This window comes from Scyliorhinus canicula, chromosome 1 (genome assembly GCF_902713615.1).
Source record: "Scyliorhinus canicula chromosome 1, sScyCan1.1, whole genome shotgun sequence".
Lineage (NCBI taxonomy): Eukaryota > Metazoa > Chordata > Chondrichthyes > Carcharhiniformes > Scyliorhinidae > Scyliorhinus > Scyliorhinus canicula.
The window spans coordinates 81,713,750-81,737,267 of record NC_052146.1 but is presented as its reverse complement, the minus strand read 5'-3'; the positions used below and the strand labels follow the sequence as shown (position 1 = coordinate 81,737,267).

The window sequence follows — 23,518 nt, the reverse complement described above, 5'->3', positions numbered from 1 at the left end:
AACGATTATATATTTATATTTGGCTTTCTTTGGAGAGTCAGGCAGTGAATTACTTGCCGCAGGATTCTTAGCCTCTGATCTGCTCTTGTAGCCACAGTATATGACTGGTCCAATTCAGCTTCTGGTCAGTTGTAACCACCAGGATGGTAATGCCATTGAATATCATGGGCGATAGTTAGATTCTCTCTCTTAGTGGAGATGGTCATTGCCTGGCCTTTATGCATGCGAATGTTACTTGCCGCTTGTTAGCCCAAGCCTGGACATTGTCTAGGGCTTGCTGCATCTGGACATGGTTTGTTGCAGTATCTGAGGAATCGCGAATGTTGCTGAATATTACGCAACCATCAACGATCATCCCCGCTACTAACCTTATGATGGAAGGAAGGTCATTTGAGGTAGCTAAAGATGATTGGGTCCTGGGCACTACTTTGAGTGACTTCGACAGTGATGTCCTGGAAATTAGATGATTGACCTCTGACAACCACAGCCATCTTCCTTTGTGCCAGGTGTGACTCCAACCAGCAGAGAGCTTTTAACCAGTGTCTCCTGTTTTGCCAGGGCTCCATGCTTGCTTTCCTCTGACGCTCGTTATATTTTGCTCTATTGTGCAGCATTCCATTTTCATCAACCTTTTGGTCACCCATTGCTTGTATCTGAAATATTCAGACTTACTACTATTCTTTGCAAAGTTATTAGCTTCTTCTCTTATATTGGTGACAAAATGTGACAGCCATTCCTTGGTTCATTCCCCTGGGCAATGCCTTGATAAATCAGAGTGAATCTATCTGGTTTGAATTTAAATGAAGCTTGGCAGTTAACTATCAGTTATAAGTTAACTGGTGCATTCTCCACGGCAACGCCTCTATGAATCAGAGTCCACTTGCCAACCAGTGAACACTCTCTTATGCAGTATAAATCGTTCCCTTTGTAATATTTTTTTTTTTGAATTGTCTTGATGAGCGCAAGACAAAAAGCTCTGACACCCTTTTTCTGCAATACCACTTTTCATTTAATATTTCTCCAGTAAGACACGCATTGGTCTTTTTGCTGAGGCTTTGTTTTTTAATAAAAATGTATTTTAGTTGAATATTTTGAATTGTTCCTGAAAATTTGTACCACTGTTTTTTACCGCCGTACCTTTGAGAGTATTCGTCCAAGAAGTGATGAGTGAATGGCAGGATACAGTTGCAGGTTTTTGGATGAGTTCATCTTTCTGGAGCTTGGAAGGTCGTAGGCTTGCTTGGAGATTATTAGAATAGTAAATTCTAGAGTAACAACGGAATGAGTGAGTGCTTCAACAGCAGATGAGCTGAGGCATTTGTGGAGTTGAATGATACAGAGGTGAAAGAAGGCGTTCTTGGTGATGGTAGAGACATGCAGTTGGAAGCTTATCTCTAGGTCTAACATGACACTGAGATTTTAAACAGTCTGGTTCAGCCTTGAGCAGTTGCTAAGGAGAGGGCCGGTGTTGGGGGCTCGGAGGAGTTTTTTGTGGGGACCAAAGGGGTCTGTTGAAAGGTGGCCTCCTGTGCTGTCATTGTAGCGTTCTATTCTTCGAACTATCTTCTGCGTAATTTGGCATCTACGGACATTGAAGGTATCAGTAGTACACTTCGCTGAAATAAACTGACTCAGCAAAGATTTCAAATCACACCTTGGGCAGTCTGATCTGAATGACTGTTTCATACTACTTTTACCCTAAAAGGCCCCGAAAGATAACCTGGTGCATTTGTGTACCATGCCTTGTGTAGATGAGAATTTTTGAAGTGCTTTTATGTTAAGTTCATGAACCATTGGATATTGAACAGAAGGGAAAAGGCAAAACGTGGGAATGCCGTAATAGAGGCAGGCGAGTGAGACCCTTCTAGCCCACCTATATAAAGTATTCCATTTGTACACTTCTAAGGGTACTGAATTGTATTTATTGACAATCTTATTCACTTATGAATAAGGCTCTTGTGCTTCATGCACGTACAGTGGATGATTGCATTAACATCATGGCATTAGTGGAAACCTGGAAACTTTTCCTCTTAATGAAACCTCCTTGCTTGTCTACATGTTCTGCCCCATGCCTCATTGAAACTGATGGCGCTTATTGGCAGATCCCATCTTGGCCTACTTCTCTGGCACTTTCTCCTCCTTTGAGCATTCACTTTTCCCACCCCTCTTTCAAAATCTTCAATCTGTGTGTTACGACACCTTGGGCTAGATGTGGTCAATTCCAGCCCCACTTGACCTCAAATCTCAAGACAATTGAAATGAATTATTCATTTTTAGAAAGTACCCAAAGCCTTTGGTCTCTGACTGTCCAATAATTACAGTCACCAGGTTTGTAAATGTAAACACAATTTTTATTAATAACAATAACTATAATTAAATAGGCAGAAAATACAACTGGTTAGCTATTATTTAATTCCTAACCCCCCTCCTTTAACTCACCCCACCCTACACCCACAAGACAAACACAGACGGGAAAGAAGGGTATAAAAATAATAATATGAAAAGTAAAAGGGTAAAAGTCTCTGATTCAGATGGACGTCTTCCAGTTAGATTCTCAGTCTAGGCCTCCAGTCAAATGTCTTTGCTTTTATTCTGTAACGTTTTTCACTTTAGATTCATCAGGAGCTCGAGTCTTCTTTGCAGCTTTGGAATGAGCAGGCAGAAAACCTTTTTTGGAGAGAGAGGGAGATTGTAACTCTCAGGTTATTCTCTCAGCATTCAGGACCTTTCTCTTTGGGTCACTGAAAACCCCCACCTGGTAGAACCCACTTTGCTGGGCAGAATACGGTCTTTAGCCAATCCATTGGCCACCAACCAACAATCGAAACAAATCCTCCGATCTCTCGGGTGCCAGAAAGTCTGAGTTCTTCTGTTCAAACTCTAAATCTTCGCAGCGCAGTGTACTGTTTTGCAACTTTTGAGTTCCTCATTTTGCTCGATTTAAAGGTATATGTCTAGTAAATATCCATGGATCAAAATGATAACAAAGTAAAAAAAAAAGGAAATAAGGGAACAATTGGAAGGGCCCTTGCGTACCTCCGTCCCTAAAAGGATTGAAACGTCAGGGTATGGACGTTTCGTTTTGAGGTATGCAAGACATAAATCACGAAAATATATCCATTCATCCATCCTCGTTATATAGGTTGCCCCCCACAATTCATACATTGGTAATTAATCATCCCTTAAACCTGAGACAAAGCATCCGCTATCACATTATCCCTTCCGGGGATGTGTACAATTTTAACATTGAACTATTGTAACGATAAACTTCAATGGAATAATCTTGCGTTCCAAGTTTTAAACTTTTGTATAAAAGCAAGTGGATTATGGTCTTTATAAACGAAGCTTTGTTTATTGACATGTTGAACATATACTTTAAGGTGCTGAAGGGCTAGTAGCAATGCTAAGGCTTCCTTTTCAATGGTGGAATACTTTATTTGGCACAGACTTCATTTTTTGGAAAAATATCCCACTGGCCTCTATTCCTGTATCGTCATCCTATAGTGCACCGCCCCCACCACTTGGTCACTGGCATCCGTGGCCATTTTAAAAGGGAAACTCCTGGGTGACGAGCACTGGTTCGCTCACCAACATGGCTCTCAATCTCCCAACCTCTACTTGGCATTCTGTGGACCACAGTATTTTCACTTTTTTCTGCAATACATCCAACATGCACTGGATCTTCACCAATACCTTAGTGAGTCTATGTGGGTTCAGTCGAGATGGATGTTGCTTTATTAGTTCGGAGTTTCTTTTGTCTACATCATGGTTAGTTAACATAGTGCACCCTGGTGTGTCGATACAAATATGCCCATATTTTTATCTGTATCTTTATTCAACCTTTTCGCTGTTCTTCTAAATAGACAAACTCATTGTCCTAGGATGCCTGTATTTGTTCATCGAGCCACATGAGGGTCATTCTGTGAACTGATAACCTCTTCTACTTCACTCGTCTCTCAGTGCCCAGGACCGTTCCCTCTGGGTTCTCTGAAAACCCTCACCTGACAGGACCCAATTATTGTCTGTCGCTGAGCAGAATAGTCTTTAGCAATTTATTGGCCACCAGACGGCCAATCAAACTGAATCCTCCGATCTCTTGGGTGTCAGAAAGTCTGAGTTCTTCTATTCAAAATCTAAATCTTCATAGCGCAGTGTACTATTTTGCACCTTTTGAGTTCCTCACTTCCTCTGCTAGACTTAAACGTATATGTCCGTTAAATATTGATGGATCAGAATGATAAGTAAAATAAATGGGAAATAAGGGAATCAACAGGGAGGGCCCTTAAATGAACCAATCTCCAAGATACTATAGAATTTACAGTGCAGAAGGAGGCCATTTGGCCCATCGAGCTTGCACCGGCCGTTGGAAAGCACCCCAGTTAAGCCCAGAACTCCGCCCCATACCCGTAACCCAGCAACCCCACCCAACCCCTTTGGACACTAAGGGCAGTTTATCATGGTCAATCCACCTAACCTGCACATCTTTGGACTGTGGGAGGAAACCGGAGCACCCGGAGGAAACCCACGCACACACGGGGAGAACGTGCAGACTCCGCACAGACAGTGACCCAAGCTGGGAATCGAACCTGGGACCCTGGAGCTGTGAAGCGACAATGCTAACCACTGTACTACCGTGCTGCCCAAATTTTATGAAATTTTATGAAATATGAATATACTATGAAAATGTTATTACCAAATAGCTTCATTGCTTTCTTCTCCGATTCTCTGTGCCAAATTACTTCTCATCCTTGGTGATTTAACCTCCACCTCAACTCTTCATGTTCTCTCTCCTCTGAGTTCACTGCCTTCTTATCCTCCCTAAATCTCTCCTCTATGTAAACCCCCCAACCCATATTCACAGCCACGCATTTAATCACATTTCCAAACATTTTTTTGTAAAAAGTGAAGACATTTACATTATTTTCACCATTCTTCCTTCACAGCTAACAAACAAAGACATGATCTTACCAGCCCAATTGCATCAATGATTGATAAAGTCATCTCTGATCACTTCCTTGTATTACTCATCACCCACATGCATTCCCTTTGCATACCCTAACTCCTTGTGTTCATCCCTGGGAAAAACTATTCCTCAATTCACTTACACTGGCACTTTCAAAATCCCAACTATCTAGTCTCTGATCCTTGTTTGGCACTGATTCACCACCACCTACCGATTTACTCAACCACATCCTCATCATCACATTTGATATCCTACTCTCCAGTGAAACCATTGCTCTCTCTCGCCCAGGCTGTTCCCCCTGTAGAGGCCTGATCTCTGCTCCCTTAGATCCAAACAATGCAGATTTGAAAGGATATGGTGGACAACTGGTTTAGTCATCCACTGAAAGATGTGGCTGGAACACGTAACACTTCTGTATCCTGCTCTTGTCTGCTTAAACATCTCACTATTGCAGGGTCATCTTGGATATACAAAGATATCCCCTGGCATTTTAAAAAAAGTATTGCAAACTGTCGTCTTACATCCCTCCTCCTGTCCCCTCCATCCCTGCACCAGAGATATTTGGCGCAACTTAACCAAATGAGAACAAAGTACCGTAAGAAGCATGTTTAGCTGCGAGTTTCCTCGTGCTTGCAGTGCCGAGAAACACAACGTTATTCAACATCACTCGGTTTGGATCGGGGGCCTCCGTGGGGAACGCACGGCTGAGGCTGCTCATATCTCAGTTTTCTGCACTGACGATATACGTTCGCGTTTTATGCCTTGCATACCTCAGCTATTCACAATTTATATAAATGACCTGCAAGCAGGGACAGAGTGTAAAACGCAAAATTTGCTGATGATATTAAACTAGGTGGGAAAGCAGGCAATGAAGAGGAGGTAAAGATTTTACAGACTGCTTTAGATAGGCTGAGAGATTGGGTCAAAATTTGGCCGATGGAGTTTAATGTAGATAAGTATGAGGTTATCCATTTTGGCTGAAAAAAATAGAAATGCAAATTATTATCTAAATGGAAAGCAAATTCAGAATGCATCTGGGCAGAAGGACCTAGGTGTCTTTGTTCATCAATCACGTAAAGTCGGTATGCAGGTACATCATCTAATTAGAAAGACAAATAGAATGTTAGCGTTTTTTGCAAAAGGACTGGAGTATAAAAGTAGAGAAGTGTTGTTCCAATTGTATACAGTGTTGGTGAGACCACAAATGGAGTATTGTGTCCAGTTTTGGTCTCCTTATTTGGGGAAGGATGTGGTGGTATTGGAGGCAGTTTAGAGGAGATTCACCAGATTGATTCTGGGGATGAAAGGGGTGACGTTTGAGGAGAGATTAAACAATTTGGGCTTATATTTGCTGGAGTTTAGAAGGATGAGAGGGGATCTGATCGAGGTATATAAATTACTAAAACGTATTGATAAAGTAAACATAGACCAAATGTTCGTCCTTGTAGGGCAATCTAGAATGAGAGGTCTGAGATATAGGTTGAGAGGCGATAGATTTGGAACTGAGATGAGGAGGAACTGCTTCTCGCAGAGGGTGGTGAATTTGTGGAACTCGCTGCCGCATAGTGTGGTTCAATCTGAGTCATTAAATTGTTTCAGGAATGAGATAGATGTATTTCTGATAAAACAAAAATGGGTTAAAGGGATATGGGCAACAGGTAGGGAGGTGGATTTGAGATCAGGAAGAGATCAGCCATCAACTGATTGAAGGGCGGAGCAAGCTCGGAAGGCTGAATTGCCTACTTCTGCTCCTAATTCCTAAGTTTGTATGTTCCTAACTCCTCTGTGTAGCGTGGGATCGGGACACCATTTAAAAATGGTGGGCTGGCACCAGCAGTGCCAGGGTACCACCCTGCCCAAACAGCATGCACCTGGGGGCCTCTGATCCCCTGGGAGATCCTGACCAGTGTCGTCTTGTCGGTCCCCTTTTATGGAGGCTAGTACTGAACGGCGCTCGCCAGAGGTCTCGGAGGCAAACGGGACAGATCCCAACACCTCTGGTACCTCGGGAAACTGCATATTACAATGAAACTAGCTCCCATTATGATTATATACCCTGATAATACTGTTGGAGCACGGAAGGGGAAAGTACAGACACAAACTTTGGGATGGAAACAAGAACAAAGAACTGGGGAAGTGGAAAGAGAGAATGCAGCAGATAATGAAGGGATTTGTCAATAAAGACGAGAATTTTGAAATTCAGAGACAATGCATCTGTGAGACTTGCTATTTCGTAGTTTATGGCTAGTGAAATTCTGGAGGAGAGTATGGGGAAATTGAACTTGAAAATGATGTAGGCATGCTTAAGAATTTTAGTTACAGGAAAAAGTAAAGGTAGAGGTGGCTAAAGTTGTAGAGGTGAAATTAGGCAGTTTTGTGATGGTTGGAACACTAAGGCTAGACACTGCTGGGTTCAGTCTGAGCAAGCTGCCGTGATGCTGGCATGGAATGTACACTTAGGGCCAAGCCTACAGAAGGTGACAGCTTCGCTTATGCAAGTCTATCCTTATGAAGTGAGCAAAATAAAATAAATCTGCTGAATCATCTTTTGTTATTCTTGGGTCAATGGCATTATCAATGACACATACTTTGGTATGACTAAGCCAGGGGTGGGCAAACTTTTCCGTGCAAGGGCCACATTCAGAAATTCACAATTCACAAAGGGCCGCATAGTATATTAAGTAAAATAATTACTTCACCCGGTTATGATTCTGGGCGCCTCATATAGAACATCAGTACAGCACAGAACAGGCCCTTCGGCCCTCGACGTTGTGCCGAGCAATGATCACCCTACTCAAGTCAACGTATCCACCCTATACCAGTAAGTAACCCAACAGCCCCCCTGGTGGGCCGCAGAAATACCTTTGGCGGGCCGCATGCGGCCTGCGGGCCGTAGTTTGCCCACCCCTGGACTAAGCAAAGTGAAGAGCTTAATTCATACCATTAAAGGAATTCCTCAAATCTCCAATCCATAGAAACCCTACAATGCAGAAGGAGGCCGTTTGGCCTATCGAGTCTACACCGGCCCTCTCCACCTTGGCCTATGTCCACACCCCAGTAACCCACCTAGCCTTTTGGACACTAAGGGGAAATTTGGCATGGCCAATCCACCTAACCTGCACATCTTTGGACTGCGGGAGGAAACCGAAGCACCCGGAGGAATCCCACACAGACACGGGAAGAATGTGCAAACTGAGCACAGACAGTCACACAAGGCTGGAATTGGACCTGGATCCCTGGTGCTGTGAAGCAGAGGTGCTAACCACTACTACTGTGCCACTCCAAATGCATGTTCTAATTTTAAATGTGATTGGTTTATTATGTACAGTGTTATGACTGCTAATCTAGGCAGTGATATTCTTCCTCCTTAATATCCATTTGATCTTGAAGTTGGTTCTGATGGAAGCCAATTATTGTGCTCAGAGGACTCTTTAACTTTGATTTATTTCTCTAAATGTATTGAGGACTTAAATCTGAAATAGCTATATTAAGTGATTGGCACAATGCATTAAGGATTCCTATGCTGTTAACCTTGAATTGAATTTATTGATTATATTAAATATTTATGAAACATAATTGAAAACTTAGGATGGTTAAGATGTTCTGTCAACTCAAAATCCACATACAACCATATTAAATTGTCTTGATAAACAAGAATCTTGCAAATTGATATAAGTGGCATAAGTCATTATTGCTGAACAGACGGTAACCCTTTACCTCCAGTATGCAATGGTAGGGAAAAAATGTATGAAAGCTTCAATTCTCACAGCATCTACAATGATTGCATATTTTGATATTCTTCAGCCAGAAATGCAGAGTGGATGATCTTCTTGGCCTCCTCCTGAGGTTTCCAGCCACTCTTCAGCCAATTTGATTCACTCCGTGTGATATGAAGAAACGGTGCACAAGAGAGTACAATGGCTGCGGGCTCTGACAACATTCCAGCAATACTACTGAAGACTTGTACTCCAGAAGTAGCCACGTTTCTAGTTTTAGGAAAATAAAAGTAGTTTTAATGAATTTACATTTGTATTGGTAAACATTAGAAATAAGGTATAGTTTTAGGTGGGTTTAATTTAATGTCTCTGTGCCTAGAAGGGACTTGTAGGTAGATTTGTGCTGGACATAGATGTTTGTCTGTGGGTATAACTTAAGTTCCAACTGTGAACCACGGGGCAAAAAACATGTTGGGAATAGCATTAGACAGGAAATCAGAGATGCATGTGATAAAGTAACATCTGTGATTATGGATGACTTTAATCTGCATATAGATTGGGTGAGTCAAATCAGTCACAGTACAAGAGAGGAAGAATTTCTGAAGTATGTACGGGATAGTTTTCAGGACCAATACATTGAGGAACCAACAAATAAACAGACCATCTTGAACTGGGTGTTGTGCAATGAGAAAGGATTAGTTGGTAACTTAGTTGTGAGTAAACCCTTGGCGATGTACCCTTCTATGCTGTACTGTTCTATGTTCTATGAGTGACCATAATATGATAAAATTCTTTAGCATGGTGGATAGTGAGATAGTTGATTCTAAGACTAGGGTTCTGAATCTTAATAAAGGTAACAATGATGAGGGGCAGCACGGTGTCGCAGTGGTTAGCACTGCTGCTTCACGCCGCTGAGGACCCGGGTTTGATTCCGGCCCCGGGTCACTGTCCATGTGGAATTTTCACATTCTCCCCATGTCAGTGTGGATCTCATCCCCACAATCCAAAGATGCGCAGAGTAAGTGGATTGGCCATGCTAAATTGTTCTTTAATTGCAATTTTTCTTTAAGTTTTAAAAAAGGTAACTATGATGTTATGAGGCATGAGTTGGCTATGATGGACTGGGAAACATTACAGAAAGGAAGGATAGTGGACAGGCACTCAAGGAACAAATAGGTGAACTCCAAATGTTGTTTATTCTTCTTTGACACAAGAGTAGAAAGGGAACCGTGGTCAAACCAAGGCTTACAAGGGCAATTAGAGATAGTATTAGTATCAAAGAAGAGGCATACAAGTTAGCTAGAAAGAGCAATAGACGTGAAGACTGGATTCAAAAAAGAGGCATACAAGTTAGCAAGAAAAGCAATAGACCTGAGGATTGGGAACAGTTAAAACTTGAGCAAAGGCAGACCAAGGGATTGATTAAGAAGGGGAAAATGCAACATCAAAGAAAGCTCGCGGGGAACATAAAACTGTTTTTAAATGTTCCTATAGGTATTTAAAGAGAAAAAGATTAATAGAAACAAATATAAGCCCCTTACAGTCAGAAATGGGGAAATTCATACTGGGGAACAAAGAATTAGTTGAGGAACTAAATTTGTACTTCACTTCTGTCTTCACAAAGGAAGACATGAATAATGTACCAGCAGTACTGAGAAACACAAGTTTTAGTGAGGAGCTGAAGGAAATTAGTATTTGTAGAGAAATGGTTTTCGGGAAATTAATGGGATTGAAGGTGTAGAAATCTCCAGTCCCCTATGATGTTCATCCCAGAGTACTCAATGAAGTGGCCCCAGAAATAGTAGATCTACTGGCGGTCATTTTCCAAAGTTTTTGGATTCTGGCATGGTTCATACAGATTTGCGTGTAGTTAATATAACCACACTATTCAAAAAGGGATGTAGAGAGAAAACAGGGAACAATAGACCAGTGAGCCTAACGTTGGTAGTAGGGAAGTTGTTAGAGTCCATTATCAGAGATTTCATAGTACGGCATTTGGAAAACAGTGGTATAATCAGACAAAGTAAGCATGGATTTACGAAAGGGAAATCATGCTTGACAAATATACTGGAATTCTTTGAAGATGTAACTAGTAGAGTTGACCAGGGAGACCTGGTGGATTTGGTTTATTTAGACTTTCAGAAGGCTTTTGACAAGGTCTCATAAAACTAGATTACTGCTATATGAAGTAAAGTTAAAGCGCATGGAATTGCAGGTGGTGCCTTGAGACAGATGGAAGCAGAGAGGAAGCAAAACATTGAAATAAATGGTTCTTTTTCTGATTGGCAGGCAGTGACTAGTGGGGTACCACAGGGATCTGTGCTAGGACTCCACTGTTTACATTATATGTTAATAATTTAGACGAGGGAACTAACTGTAGTATCTTCAAATTTTCAGATGATACAAAGTTAGATGGGAGGGTGAACAGTGAAGAGGGTACAGAAATGCTTTAGCGGTATTTTGTCAGGCTGAGTGAATGGCCATATGCATGGCAGATGCAGTATAACATGGATAAATGTGAGATTATCCACTTTGGTATCAAAAAATAGGAAGGCAGATTATTATTTGAATGGGCGTATATTGAGAGAGGTGGATACCAAGTGAGACCTTGGTGCAACAGTCGCTGAAAGGAAAGTAAGCGTGCAGATACAGCAGACAGTGAAGAAGGCAAATGGTGTTGGCCTTCATATCAAGAGGACTTGAGGATAGGAATAGGGATGTTTTACAACAAGTGTATAGGGCATTGGTGAGGCCACACCTAGAGTATTGTGTGTAGTTTTGGTGCCCCTATCTGAGGAAGGATGTTCTTGCTTTGGAGGGAGAGCAGTAAAGGTTTACCAGGTTAATTCCTGGGATGGCGGGACTGTCATAAATCAGTTAGGATTATATTCATTGGTGTCCAGAAGAGTGAGAGGGAATCTCATAGAAGCTTATAAAATTCTATCCAGGTTCTGAAAGAAAGTTCCCGATGGGGAAGTCCAGAACTAGGGGCCATATAATAATAATATTAATAATAATATAATAATAATCGCTTATTGTAACAAGTAGGCTTCAATGAAGTTGCTGTGAAATGCCCCTTGTCGCCACACTCCGACACCTGTTCGGGGAGGCTGGTACGGGAATTGAACCCGTGCTGCTGGCCTTGTTCTGCATTACAAGCCAGCTGTTTAGCCCTATCAGGATTAGACAGGGTAGATTCAGAAAGAATGTTCGCGATGGTGGGGGAGTCTAGAACTAGGGGTCATAGTTTGAGAATAAGGGGTAAGTAAACCTTTTAGGACTGAGGTGAGGAAAAAAACATCACCCAGAGAGTGGTGAATCTGTGGAATTCACCACCTCAAAAAGTAGTTGAGGCGAAAATATTGTGTAATTTCAAGAAGGAATTAGATGAAGCTTTTGAGGCTAAAGGGATCAAGGATATGGGGAGAAGACGGGATTAGGTTATTTAACTTGATGATCAACCATATGATAATGAATTGCGAAGTAGGCGTGAAGGACTAAATGGTTGCCTCCTACTTCTATTTTCTGTGTATGTTTCTATGTAACAACATGAGCTACGGCATGAAGAGTAAATATAGTTGCTTGGCAACTAGACGCACTTGTAAGGCAAAAATCTTTCCTCCTTTAGCTTTAGCTGGGGACTGGCAGCAAGAGAAGGAACATGTCTCTCAGCTTTGCTTGAAAGAAAGCCATAAAAAGGAGTAATGGTGAAGAAAGCCAGTGCTATAAATATATTGGACTGCTCCTTAAGGGACCTAGAGAAATGAAGAGGAGTTTATAGGGAACCTGAAGTTAAATGGACAAAGAGGAACCGGGCAGCACGGTAGCATAGTGGTTAGCACAATTGCTTCACAGCTAGAGGGTCCTAGGTTCGATTCCCGGCTTGGGTCACTGTCTGTGTGGAGTCTGCACGTTCTCCCCGTGTGTGCGTGGGTTTCCTCCAGGTGCTCCGGTTTCCTCCCACAGTCCAAAGATGTGCAGGTTCGGTGGATTGGCCATGATAAATTGCCCTTCGTGTCCAAAGGGGTTGGGTGGGGTTGCTGGGTTATGGGGATAGGGTGGGGGTGTGGACTTGGGTAGGGTGCTCTTTCCAAGAGCCAGTGCAGATTCGATGGGCTGAATGGCCTCCTTCTGTACTGTAAATTCTATGATTCAAAAGGTTCAGAACAGGGTACTGTTCATTTCGGCTCACAGAACTGTAAAGGAGTTGGCTAATGAGAAGTCATAAAAATATCTGAAGTGGTTCTAGATTTTGTGCCATCTTAGTTTTTGAGATGTTAATTGAAATAATTGTGGAGCAATTGGTGGCTGGATAGCGGAATTTGTGTGTGTAAAAGTATCAGTGCAAAGGAATCCTAAAGGGAGTAGATGTAAAACCTGAAGTGGATTCACTGGCGGAAGTGGAGCAGAAGCTGTGCTCAAAAAAAGAGCCCTTTGGAAAACATGGAGTGGAATTTGGAATGCAACCTGCTAATGGAAAGCCTTATTACGAGAGAACAAGTTAAAGCGTGTTTTGGGAGTGGTGTTTGGAAACTCTCGTGACAATCATCTGGGAGGATTCTGAGGAGACATATTCTGACAGTAATGTGGGTTCAGAGTGGAGTGTGTGTTTGACCACAACCAATCAGTGTGTTTTAAAAAGGACTTGGTGTGCTAATGATATCATTGTAGCGACACGTTGGCGCAGTGATTAGAAATGTTGCCTCACAGCATTCGGGACCGGGGTTCGATTCCAGTCTTGAGTGACTGTCTGTGGAGTTTGTACGTTCTCCATGTGTCTATGTTCTTCCCTCCAGATGCTACAATTTTCTCCCTCAGTCCAAAAATGTGCAGATTAGGTGGTGTTGCGGGATGGGGCGGAGAAGTGGGCCTAGTTAGGGTGCTCTTTCAGAGGAATAGTGCAGACTCGATGGGCCAAATGGCTTCCTTTTGCACCGTAGGGATTCTACCTACGGAACTGTACTACGTGGTCCGTGGTATTCTTAAAATCTGTGCGTAATTGTTAACCCAAGTGGGAGTGAAGGGGTATTGTTTTATAATCCATGTTTTCGTGTTTAATAAATGTGTTTTTTTTGGTCAAAATTAATTAGCGGTCCTGTGACTTTGTTCCTCCATGTTTGATAAAACAAATATATGGTCCATTCTGGCATCTTCCCGTCCAGCTTTACCATCAACTGGGATCGTAACACTAACCAAGCTATTTCAATACATCTGAAATAAAAATAAAGTCACCATAGTCCCAGATGACCATAGGCACATTTCCCCTTTGACAAGGAATGCTGACTGTTGATGATTTAACCTGAGGGTCACCACACATCAGGCAAAGGGCAATGTTGAGAAGGCACGACTCCATGAATAATCTCAGTCGATATGGGAGTTAAACCCGTGCTGATCTCCTCGCTCTGCATCACACACCAGCTGTCCAGCCAACTTCATCTACCACACTAGCATCACCTGGAAATGTGGATAATTTCCCAATTTGTCCTGCCCCCCCAAAAAAATGCAAGACAAATCCAACCTAGCCAAGGGGCTTTTCACAGTAACTTCGTTTGAAGCCTACTTGTGACAATAAGTGATTTTCATTTCATTTCAATTCCTGCCCCATCAGCCTCCCCTTGATTATCAGCAAAGCGATGGAAGGTGTTGTGTGCTATCAAGAGGCACTTGTAGTGCCCACTGATGATCAGTTTGGGTCCTGCCAGGGTCACTCAGCTCCTGATCTCGTTCCATCCTTGGCTGAAACATGGAAAAGAGAGCTGAACTCAAGAAGGCAGGTGAGAGTGACTGCCCTTGGCATCAAGGCAGCACTTGCATGAGTGTGACATCAATGAACCCTAGCAAAACTGAAGTCAATGGGAATTGGAGGGAAAGCGCTCTGCTGGTTGGAGTCATACCTAGCACCAATAAAGATGGCTGTGGTTTGTTGGAGGCCAATCATCTCAATCCTAAGATATTAGTGCAGGAGTTGCTCCGGGGAATGTCCTCGGTTCAATCAGCTTCAGCTGCTTCATCAATGATCTTCCTTCCTTCATAAGATCAGAAGACGATTGCACAATGAAGCAGTCCATGTCCATTATAACAAGATCTGGCCAACATACAGACTGATAAGTAACAAATAACATTTGTGATACAAAAGTGCCATGCAATGATGATCTCCAATAAGATTATCTCTCCTTAATATTCAGTGTCATTACCATTGCTAAATGGTCCAATATCAAGTTTACCATCGACCAAAGACTGAACTGGATCAGCCATATAAATACTGTGGCTACAGGAGCAAGTCCGAGGCTAGGAATCCTGTGGTGAGTAACTCACCTCCTAATTCCCCAAAGCCTGTACAGTATCACAATACACAAGTCAGGAGTATGTTGGAATACTGTCCCCTTGCCTCAATGAATCCGGCCTCCTTCGACAGCGCCTTCTAAACCCAGAGCTGCTTCCACCTGGAAGGGCAAGGGCAACAGGTACATGGGAACACAAGCCCCCTCAAGTTCCCTTCCATGCTACACCATCCTGACGTAGAACTATATTGTCGTTCCTCCAGTCTCAACGAATCAAATTCCTGGACTTCCCTTCCCAACAGCACCGTGGCCATATGTAGTCCAAATAGGCTGCTGCAGTTCGAGAAGGTGGCTCACCACCACCTTCTTGAGGACAATTAGGGAAGGAAACAATAGCTGACCTTGCCGGTGATGACCATATTCTGTGAAGGAATGAAAAAATGAAGGTATGTATGCCTCTCCAGGGCTATATTCCTGACTGCATGTACTCTGATGTTTCAAAATCGCCATAACATTTACCAGAAAAATAGCTTCTAAAAATCATGACTTTTATGCAAAGATATGAAACCATTTGTATTTGCTAAGGCTGCTTCATTGCGTCTGTACTTCCTCCATTTGAGTCGGGTGAGAAGCTCAGATTCCTTGGACATTGCAGCTTATGTGCTACATCTTCTTGATAGAGGCTGCAAACTTGAAGGATAATTTCCTGTCAGTATAACCAATATTTTAATCCTACTAACCGTCTGATTTTAAGACCTGGTTACATTGAAGTGTAATCATTTGTACCTTTTTGACTATGGTCTAAGGCAATGTTCATGATAAACATGTTTGACAGAACACATGTTATGCAAACAGACTTTCAGAAGACATTTCATAAAGTACCACGTATTAGGCTTATCGGCAAAGCTGAAGCCCATGGGATAAAGAATCGTAGCAGCATGGATACGACATTGGCTCAGGGATAGAAAACAGAGAGTTGTGGTTTTTCAGACTGAAAAGAGGTATACAGTGGAGGTATATGTGATTCCATACTAGACCCGCTGCTATTTTTGCTACATATTGATGACTTTGGTGGAGGGGGCAAGTGGCGGGTAGGTAAAGGGTGCAAATTCAAAATTTGCAATTGATGTGAAATTTGTAAGTGTAGAAATCTGCGAAGAAGATCGTGAGACTTCACAGGCTAATGGAATGGGCAGACACATAGCAGGTTAAATTTAACAGTGAGATGATGCATTTTGATTGCAAGAGCGAGAAGAGATCATAGATCATAGAATTTACAGTGCAGAAGGAGGCCATTCGGCCCATCGAGTCTGCGCCGGCTCTTGGAAAGAGCACCCTACCCAAGGTCCATACCTTCGCCCTATCCCCCTAACCCAGTAACCCCACCCAACACTAAGAGCAATTTTGGACACTGAGTGCAATTTAGCATTGCCAATTCACCTAACCTGCACATCTTTGGACTGTGGGAGGAAACCGGAGCACCCGGAGGAAACCCACACACAGACGGGGAGAATGTGCAGATGATATGTGCTCAATAATACAATTTAAAAGATTGCAAGAAGAGAGAGACTGGGTGGACACACACACACACATACACACAAAGATTTTGATAAAGCATACAAATTCCTGGAATTTTAAACAGAGGCATAGAGTACAAATTCAGAAAGTGAAGCTAAATCTGTATGCAACACTATTTAAACCCAAGGTGGACTATCCAATTCTGTCCACCGCAGATGAGGAAGAAAGGATGTGTAAGCTTTATAAGGAGTACAGGGATGAAGGATTACAGCTACATGGATAGACTGGAGAAGCTGGGCTGTTGTTCTTTGTGAATTGACGATGGCTTGGATCTTGGCCTCTCAAGTGTGCAGATGCAAGCATCATCTGCATACTGTATTTCAATGACATTGACAAAATACACTGCAGCAATGCACCAATGCTTCTTCGACAGCACATCCAAACCCATGACCTCTACCATCTGGAAGGACAAGGGCAGCAGATGCATGGGATCTCCATTACCTTGAAGTTTCTTCCAAGCTGCATATTATCCTGACTGCAGCGATATTGCATTTCCTGCAATGACAGTGTCAAAATTCTGGAACGTCCCCTCCTAACACCACTGTGGTGTACCTATACAAGATGAATTGTTGCTGTTTAAGAAAGGAGTTCACCACTGTTTTCTTAAGACCACTTGGGGACAGGCAGTAAATGCTGGACTAACCAGCGCTGGCCCATCCAATGAAAGAATAAAAAAGGAATGTAGAGAACATATAGCTATATCCTGTTGACTCTTAAACTAGCTTGATAAACATCTGCAATATTCAGAAAGGAACCTAAAAATAATTAATATTGAAGGGCAGATTCCACAGCAGCTGTAACTTTGATTCTGGCTATTATAGCTTCACCACTGAATTTTCTGGCCTGAACGCGTGGCATAACAACATTGAAGAAATATTGAGAATGAGATTTATGTTTTGAATGAGTGAGACAAGTTACTTCACCACCCATGTGTGTTTTAAAGAGTAACATAGCTGCAAAATGATTTGCAGTTTTAAACAAGAAGAAATACTCCATGGGATTGATTTGTTATGTCTGAATTGTCAATTTTTATACTTAAAACCTGGTACTAAAAGTCTGCTGTCTGTGCACAATACCGGTCTCTATCTGATACTTTGGATCGTGTGGTGTCACAACCACATAAAAGGCGTTTCCTTAAAGTGGTCCATGACCAAAGAATTTGTATGCGTACATGTAGCCTCCTTTAAATTTATGAATGGTTCAATTTAAAAATAACCCAGACAAATTTTAAGTTTAAACAAGATGAAGATTTATTTATTACATAAACTATTGCTGAAAGTAAAAAGTGATAAAGTTGCTAAGTAAAATACAGATACAAAGATTAAAAGCAGATAAAGATATTTAACGATGAGATTTAGAATTAGCCCCTGAGAAATTGTTGCAGACCCGTTGCTTGAATTCCTTCTTTCTAAAGTGATGGGGTTGAAACTTAAAGTTTGGTTTAACAGCTGTGCTGGCTTCTGTAGTTGTTAAGTTGACGTTTGCCTTTGCTGGTGGACTCAACTAGCAGAAGAGGTACTAGGAATGAATGAATGGTCTTGTTTTCACTTTTACAGCATTGCTCTTGGTAGCCTGATTTATTGCAACAGTCCAATAGCTGTTTCTGAAAAGGTTCCTCGGTCTCTCCTGTTGAGAGGCAGTTTCCGTTTCAAGTATCTCTTATGGTGTTCAAGGTGGTTCTCCTTTCAGCAGCTTCCAGGCTTTTCTTATAGTATGAACCCCAAAGATGGTTGTTCCAAAACTTACAAATCATGCTTCCATATTAGGTATTGGACAATCAAACAGCCTTTCTCCCATCTGGGGTTCTTTTTTAACTTTGTTCTGAAAGAAGACCTTCCACTTGCTGGAACACTCATTGAATAATATCTTTTGTGATCCACCTTGAGGATAAAGGATAAGCAGCTCGATAAGGTTTTGGAATTAACACAGAAAGATGTCAGGTTGTCAGACCATATATCATTTTTCTGAACAAAGGTTTTTTGAAATTCTTGAATTCTCTACCACAGAAAGCTGTTGGGGCCAGTTTGTTGGATATATTCAAGACGGAGCCGCACGTGGCCCTTGTGGCTAAAGGGATCAAGGGATATGGAGTGGGACACTGAATTTGCATGACCAGCTATGATCATATTGAATGGTGATGCAGGCTCGAATGGCCTACTCCTGCACCTATCTATGTTTCTATATAAAGGGCAGCGCGGTGGCGCAGTGGGTTAGCTCTGCTGCTTCACGGCGCCGAGGTCCCAGGTTCGATCCCGGCGCTGGGTCACTGTCCGTGTGAAGTTTACACATTCTCCCCGTGTTTGCGTGGGTTTCGCCCCCACAACCCAAAGATGTGCAGGGTAGATGGATTGGCCACGCTAAATTGCCCCTTAATTGAAAAAAAATAATTGGGCACTCTAAATCTATTTTAAAAATATGTTTCTATATAAAAAAAAGTTTTAGCGAACATGTGCTTTTCAAACAATTGTCCTTAAAAAAACTAGACTAGTATATAGCAACATGACCATGACTTATGGGTCTTAAAAGTACTAACTTACCATCAATATGGGGCTCTAAGGTTCCTTGAATTCTTCTGATTATTGTCATTGACTTTGTGCATGTCTGAGTTGAAGTGAAATGGATGATTTCCCACCCAGTCAATGTCTTATTAATTACATTGTTATGGCTTATTTGCCATTAAACCTTAACATTGTTAAACAGGTGATGGGTATTTGTACACCCATAAATGTGATAACTGAAACAGTCTACTGAGACCTGATTCGGGCAGCACTGAGAATATTTGGATTTTGTTTGCTGAGGACGTGTAGTACATGAAGCCTCGTCTCTTAGTTGCAGTAACTACCTCCATTTCAATCATGTAGCGCTCAGACCAATTTGATATCTTTTCCGTTCCCCCAGTGAGTGCGCATTTATTGATGGTATGCAGATGTTCCCACTTTGACACTAACTCTTGCCTTCGGCATTGCTGTCTGAAAGAGCCTGATCGAGGTGTTGAGGAACTCCAGAATCCTTTCTGGGTCATTGCCACAACAAATATTGTTGAGTGGATGAAATTTCTTCTTGAAATGGTATTGTTTCTATGGCTGAAGCCTGACATTGTAATACATCGGGGAGTGGTCAATGTCATAGCCTGTGCTATGATAGGTTAGGAGTGATGAGGACACTATTGAAGGTGGCATGTCTGGTAATGATGAGATCCAGCTGGTGCCAGGGGTGTGATCTCAGATCTCTCCAGGATACCTTGTAGGACAGCTGGATATGGAAACAGCTTTTTTGTATCTCAAATTCCATGATAGCAGCATAACTCCAGCATTCTTTGTCCATTTTCGTTCAGCTTGTCGATTCCCTTGGCCAAGTTGCCGCCATCTGGTCATTTTGTCACCTGTGGGCTCTGAACCAGTTGTGCAATTCCCATTGTAGAACAAGCAAAATAAATAAAAGAAACTTCCACCATGTGAAACTTGGTGCATTCTCATTGCTATGTTTCATTCTTGGTTTTTGATTATTGTATGAGAACGCTCCTTCAATCTACCCATTAGCTTAATTATAGTTGTTCTGCTTTCACAAGTGTATCCCAAACCTGCCAGTGCATATTATTTGCTTGTGTAGGATTATCTAGTAAATATATGTGCCGATACCAGGTAACCTCTCAAACAATAATAATTAAAGCATTCTGGTCTTTGTTGAAACACACATAAAACTAAAACATGATAAAATAATATCTGATGCTGTTACCCAGCATTCAGTGTCTGTAGCAAGTAGTGCCATGTTCAGGTTGTATAGCAAAAAAATGCTGTTTGGATAGCTAACCAAAGAGATTCACATTACAGGCAGATAGAAAAGCCTACAAAAAGAAATGCCAGATTCAAAGTAGCAGCTGTTGGTATTTTAATATTTTCATCATTTTTAAAAAGCTCATAACCATAGTGTCCATTGGCTTTATGAACACAAAATCAATTTTCTTCCATAAACATTGTTATAGAAACATTATGTTATTTCTATTTTCCTACAGAGTGAACCAGATTTGGAGAAGGGCCTGGAGATGCGAAAATGGGTTCTTTCTGGAATCTTAGCCAGTGAGGAAACTTATCTGAATCATCTAGAGGCACTTTTATTGGTATGTATAGAGTACCCTTTTTCTGCAGGACAAATGTAATTACAATTCATGAAATAACAGGATACAGTCCAGTGAAAAAGTGAGCACAGGGCTGATAAAATGAAGCACTGCACATAAGGCCTAATTGAAACCACATACTAAGCAAACTGAACATATGTGCTTGCTCCATCAATTCTACCCACCCAGTTGGAAGAATGTTGGAACAATTGTGACATTATTTGCAAACATTCATGCATTAGTCTTGTTCATGCCTCCAAACCTACTGAATGGGACTTGTGGAAGTCACAAAGCACGTCACAGGAGTGATTTCTCCCGGAGTACTGTCCTGTGATTATGTGATTACCTGGAGCAAGGTATAAGCATGGGTTACAAAGAAAATACTGAAAACACTCTGGATTCTGATTGACATTTGAAAGAGAAGGAAAGATTTCAGTTTCAGGTATTGATTCCTTCTCCCCAGAATGGCACCTGATCATTATCTTCTAGATTTACCTTATCTATGGTCTTCTTTTATGCTTTGGTAATATCCTGCAAATTAAACCGTGACCTGCTATCTTGGTTTTTCAAAACCAAACCTTATTAGCAAGGTGAAGCCAAATTTAAAATAAAAACAAAATGCTGCAAATACTCAGCATGTCTGGCCGTATCTGTGGAGAGTTGATATTTGGGCCAATCCTGACTCTTCTTCAGATCAAAGATGGATTTGGTTGCTTGTGCACATCATAGGAGAGTGAGTAACTTATCAAATGAGTCAGCCAAAGCTGTTCACATGCATTTCTTAGGAGCTTTGTAGAATTTTATAGAGGGACAAAGGAACAGGTAAAGTGGAATAGAAAAAATACTGAAGTTGATTTATAATTGATTCCTGTTAGTTGGGGTCTGGAGTGAACTTATTTTTGGCATTCATAATTTTGAATATTATTTACAAGGGTTGATTTATGTAGCTTTATTAAATCAAACCATGGACGACGTTTGAATTTTAGGGTAAGTTTCTGTTACCTGTCATTCGGCTGTGAGACTGAATGAGAGGAAAGAAATCATGAAGTGGTGGCACAGATCAAGGAGGCACATGGGGTAAGTTTACTGGCAAGCTTTTAATTTAATATAAATGAAACAACTAATGTTGATCATGGCATATCAGACAACCCCCTTTTTTTGGCCTTAGATATCATGTTTTGCATTTACTTACATATAATCAGACCCCCGCACTTTTCAGCCACAATATGTTATACCTGCATTGGTAGTCAACCTCAAATGGATGTTTTACAACTTTATAATGGGTGTTAGGGATCAAGCAGGCATTACAGGCTGTGCTGCAAAGATCTGCAGGAGTTTAAGACACACCAACTCTTTGCCTCGGATAATGATGACATTTCACTTTTGATCTTGGAGTATGAGTCAACCCCTATTTTTGGAGGGATTTTTCGAGGCTTCCTGTGGCGACATGAATGTTGACATCTATGATGTAAAGTCAATTAATATGAAAACCAATGCCAATTGATAATTTATTATATTAATTATGAGCAGTGCTTAATTCATTAATCAACTTAAAGTAAAATAGCAAGGAATAGAAACGCTAAAGGTTTCTGAATATTTCAGTAAATTAAAATAAAAGATATATTGAGAATAAATAAGAGTTTAAAAAAAATAAATTTAGAGTACTCAATTATTTTTTTCCAATTAAGGGGCAATTTAATAGGGCCAATCTACTTACTCTGCACATCTTTTGGGTTGTGGGGGTGAGACCCACACAAACATGGGGAGAATGTGCAAACTCCATACGGGCAGTGACCCGGGACCGGGATCGAACCCGGGTCTTCAGCGGCGTGAGATAATAAGAGTTAAGTATAAACATTTAAGTCAATTTCCTACAAAGTGATTTCTGGTGACGTGGATGCGTTGAACAGACGCAGGAAAGATGACTCTTTTCCTGGAAGTTTGAATATGAGCACTTTTTGACCCCAAAATAGGCTGCTAAGTTTGCGAAACTCCCCCTCCCCATCATCTTTCAAGACCACCACTAGCGAGCAAGCTAGTGCAGGGAAGTACAGGGGGAAGTGGGGGAGGGGTTGCGCCACAGCTTCGAAGGGGGAGAGAGTGCCTTGCAGAGAGAGGCAGTACGCTGGCTACCTCAGGTTGCACGTGGCGACAACAGAAACAAGTACACCAGGGACGGTCATCTGGGATGGCCCCCAAACAAAAGGAAATCCCTGAGTGCAGGGGTCTATCAACATGTCAACAACAGCCATCTTGAATGAACGCCGGACAAAGGGAAAGCCCAAAGTGCAGGGGCGCATCCGCAAAGGAAGTATGGTTAAGCTCGCAGGAGATTTGGAGAGGGGAGGAGAGAGAAAGACAGAAACTCCCCACCAGGAAGGAACATCAGAGGTGTTAACGACCCAGCGAAAAGATCCAGAGTCTTCATCCATCTGAAAAGTGTGAAGGCCGATGTTGTCTTCCTCCAAGAGACACACCTGAGGGAGAAGGACCGACTGTGGGTAAGAAAGCGCTGGATGGGACAGACTTACCAATCGTGCTATGGGACGAGAGCTAGGGGCGTGCTCATACTGCTCAACAAGAAGACAGCCTTCTCGGCGACAGGTGGTTACAGACCCAGTGGGACAGTATGTCATGGTTAGTGGTATCCTGGAAGGGGCACCAGTGGTCCCTGTACACGTGTACACTCCCAATTGGGACGACGCGGAATTCATAACGAAAACCATGGCGAATACTCCCGATATACACTCACACCAACTCATTGTGCAGGTCTTTAACTGTGTGCAGGGCTCACAGACATACAGATCCAGCCCCAAATCAGGGAAACCCATCAGTCATGGCGAGAGGTGGGGGCAGTAGACCCAGG

General features: G+C 42.0%; 1 protein-coding gene across 1 annotated transcript in view; it reads left to right on the top strand.

The window, feature by feature from the left end:
* si:dkey-91m11.5 (PH_BCR_vertebrate and RhoGAP_Bcr domain-containing protein) overlaps nucleotides 1–23,518 on the top strand; it is a 373,564-nt gene that overhangs the window by 131,646 nt on the left and 218,400 nt on the right. The window contains exon 3 of the mRNA XM_038794107.1: nucleotides 20,551–20,655. Within this exon, the coding sequence (XP_038650035.1) occupies nucleotides 20,551–20,655 (105 nt within the window). The remainder of the gene's footprint in view (nucleotides 1–20,550; nucleotides 20,656–23,518) is intronic.